Below are 3598 nucleotides of genomic sequence, written 5' to 3' on the forward strand. Positions count from 1 at the left end.
GAGAAGGTGATGTACACTAAAGTGCGAGTCATTAAATGAGGATTAATTAGATAGGAGACACGATACAGGTGGGGTTACATTGACCGTGTATAATAAAATACACACTGTAGTATCAAAGACATAATAGTACACAAGACAGTAAATCATTCACGCAGTGTCCAGGGGTGCATGTTCATTTATAAAGCAGTTTGTCCATAGATTAGTGCAAAATCTGTTTTAAGGGCTGTGGGTCTTTCCTATGGCCTCTGCTTTTTCCACGTGACCACATTTTTAACAGCAATAAAACCAACTTATCTGATCGTATTCATGGTAACTAAGACCCTTCTTGCCCTTGTTGGGGGGATGCGACCATAGATCCCAAAGTGAGTTTTAAAGATTATTTGATAAATATAACTGAATTTGTTAAATAAATCTGATTTGTCTCAGTCGTTACAATAGTAGTTAAAGACACCTAATATAAAGTAGTGGGAACTTTAACAACTCTGTCTACACAGCGACGGTGAACTTATGAAGATGGAGAATGGGAGCGCTGTGTGCTCAGCAGCTGGCAGAATAAGAGTCCCGCTTACGGCTCGTCAGCCAAACAGAAAAACGTATTGGCTGATGCGATTAAAAACAACAACGAAATATCAGCCGATACATCGGTTGACCACTAGTTATAACATCATATCTGACAGGTAACAGAGTAACAAAATATAAACTTACCACTGTGAGACATTCTGCTCAAGTTGGCTTGCAACATTGGTTCCAATCTAACTGCTTGATCATCCGCATTTTCAGAACCTTACTTGGCTCAAACTGATACGTTAATACTGATGACATTAACTGTGTTTAGAATAGCTTTAGAAGCCATTTCCAGCACACGCTTGAGGTTTTAGGCCAATCACAATGCATTTGTCAGCTGGCAAATTAGAGCACTCTTTTCAGAAGCAGGGGCTTTGTAGAAATCAGTGCATTTCAGACAGACTGGAAATAGACGTACTGCAATAATGTACCGTATGTGAAAAATTTGTTTTTGGAGCATTAAAGCATGTTAACCTATTCTATTACAAGCAGTAAACAAAATCATTTTACTTTAACTTTTAAAAATAGCATCCTATTAACCCTTTGAACTGTTGTATAAAATCAATATCAACAATTCAATAATTACAGTCATGCTGTATCATATGATATGACAATATGATTGCATCATAGAGAAATATAAGCCAAAAACTCATATGGGGCATTTTTTTGCACCCATATCTTGAATTTGGGGGGCATTTGAACTGTTTTCTAGGACTCATGGAGTGCTTTGCAAAGTGAGTGACATACTCAATAATGTCAGCTTCCACATTGTTAAAACAACAATTACCATATTATTGTCGAAGATACATTTCACTCACTCAATGGTTACAATAAATTTTTATAGCTCTTTTTGTATCCAGTGTGAGACACAGCGGTCTCATTTAGAGTTTAAAATTAATTTAATTTATTCATTGGATAAAGTTGAGGTGGAATTAATTGTATGAAGTAATGTATTGTATCACTTTTTTCCAGATCTGGTCCTCCATACTACATAGCAATGAGCTGTGATGTTGTAAATATGGAGTTTATTAAAGAGGAGAATGACGATGTGAGAAATTCAGAAAATGCGAAGTGAAATGTGAAGATACAGAGGAACAAATAGGTTGGTGTCCATTTTTGATTCTTCATTAATGACTACTGAAAAACATTGTATGTAACTGAATGTAACAAATTTTCTGACTGATTAATAGAATCATAGGCTGATGTTACATACCTATAGAAGCAAAAATTGGCATAGTTGTTATCAATAATGCAAGGACAAATAGAAGTGACATTTAAACTTCACATGTAATTAAATTATATTTTCATTTTAGACGTGATGAACATGCAAGAGAAAAGTGAAGAATTTAATAAAATGGAGAAGAAACGTCAGTATCAGAAACTTCATGATTTTTTCTGGAGGAAAAAATGGACAAGAACTATTTCAAAGAAAAGAAGCCAAAAAGTATTTTACCTGCCCTCAATGTGGAAAGAGCATCACAACTAAACAAAGCCTCAAGGATCACATAAGAGTTCACACTGGAGAGAAACCTTTCACGTGCCTTCAATGTGGGAAGAGTTTCAAATATAAAACAACCATTCGGATTCACAAAAGACTTCACACTGGTGAGAAGCCATTCACATGCCCTCAGTGTGGCAAGAGTTTCTCACAGAAAGGATCCTTTCAGAGACACGTAAGAATTCACACCGAAGAGAAGCCATTCACATGTGATCTGTGTGGAAAGTGTTTCAAATGGTCATATAGTCTCAGAGTTCATAAGCTCATTCACTCCGGAGAAAAACCATTTGATTGTGATAAGTGCGATAAGAAGTTTGTTAAGGAATCAGATTTAAAGGGCCACATAAGAGTTCACACAAAAGATAAGCCTTACTTGTGTTCTATTTGTGGAAAGACGTTTTCATGGAGGGGCCGTTTTAAAGACCATCAGAAAATACACGCTGGTGTGAAAGAGTATTTATGCTCTGATTGTGGTAAAGCTTTTACTACAGCCACTGAGTTAAAAGTGCACCGAAGGATACACACTGGAGAACGACCTTACAAGTGTTCATACTGTGGAAAGAGTTTCAAACAGTTAGGAGCTCTGCAAGGACACGAGAGAATTCACACTGGAGAGAAGCCGTATCAATGCCATCAATGTGGCAAGAGATTCAGTCATTCCAGAAGTGCAAAGATTCACAGTAAGAATTATTGCCCAAAATTAAAAGGAATGTCAGTACAATTGGAGATACAAGACCATAAGAGCACAGATATTAATAAATGCTGAATTATTGTCCTTGTTCTACTTTATCTTGTTATTTGTGATTCAAAATGTCCAAAGCATACCCAAGGGGCATGCAGTCATTTATTGAATTAAAATTACATGTGATAAAGTTTAAAATCTTCATTTGAGATTTTTCATTCACTTGCATTACTGTAATTATCTGAATGTTTAACGTTGTGTTGCTGAGTCACATATGTTTCATTGAGTTCACTGACCAGATTAACATCAAAGCAGCATTAAAGTCATTAACTAAAGTGATCCAAATGAGGGTGAGGGTGAGGGTTACGGTTAGGGTTAGGGAAGAGGCAGAGGACTTTTTATTAAAACAATTATTCCACAAATATTCATGCAAAGTTTTCCCCTTTTGGCAAAATATGGAGTTCTGACATTGAATTAGGCCATTCACATGTTTTCTGAGGAGGTTTTTTACATGTTAGCTCCACTGTGGATCTTCATTCTTCAAGCTCCACCATGGTTTTCCACTTCACTGGCTCTGCAAGGGTCTTTTCATCCACTGTTTCTGCGATGGTCTTTTCCGACAGGGCCATCAGCTCTGTGGTGGTTTCTAGTTTCCCTGGACCCTGTGAGTCAGGCTCACATCCACTTTGTGGTCTTGGCCCTCCTTAAGCCAACACCCATAAAATTGTCCATCGCCGGGTCAGTGCTCATTGACACCTCCGTCCTGGGGCTAGTTCCCACCCTTACATCCACCCTTAAAGCCCTTCCTCTGCTGCAGTTCCTGTCCGGTCTGTTGGACTATCTGGTTCTGCCAA

General features: G+C 37.7%; 1 protein-coding gene across 1 annotated transcript; it reads left to right on the top strand.

The window, feature by feature from the left end:
• Nucleotides 1–1540: 1540 nt before the first annotated feature.
• LOC143752127 (uncharacterized) lies at nt 1541–2942 on the top strand. Its single transcript, XM_077245190.1, has 2 exons — nt 1541–1666; nt 1878–2942. The coding sequence occupies exon 2, from the start codon at nt 1950–1952 to the stop codon at nt 2826–2828; it is 879 nt and encodes a 292-aa protein (XP_077101305.1). The 5' UTR covers nt 1541–1666; nt 1878–1949; the 3' UTR covers nt 2829–2942.
• Nucleotides 2943–3598: the final 656 nt, after the last annotated feature.

This window comes from Siphateles boraxobius, unplaced genomic scaffold (assembly GCF_051911475.1).
Source record: "Siphateles boraxobius isolate OS27281-9 unplaced genomic scaffold, OSU_SipBor_1 1, whole genome shotgun sequence".
Lineage (NCBI taxonomy): Eukaryota > Metazoa > Chordata > Actinopteri > Cypriniformes > Leuciscidae > Siphateles > Siphateles boraxobius.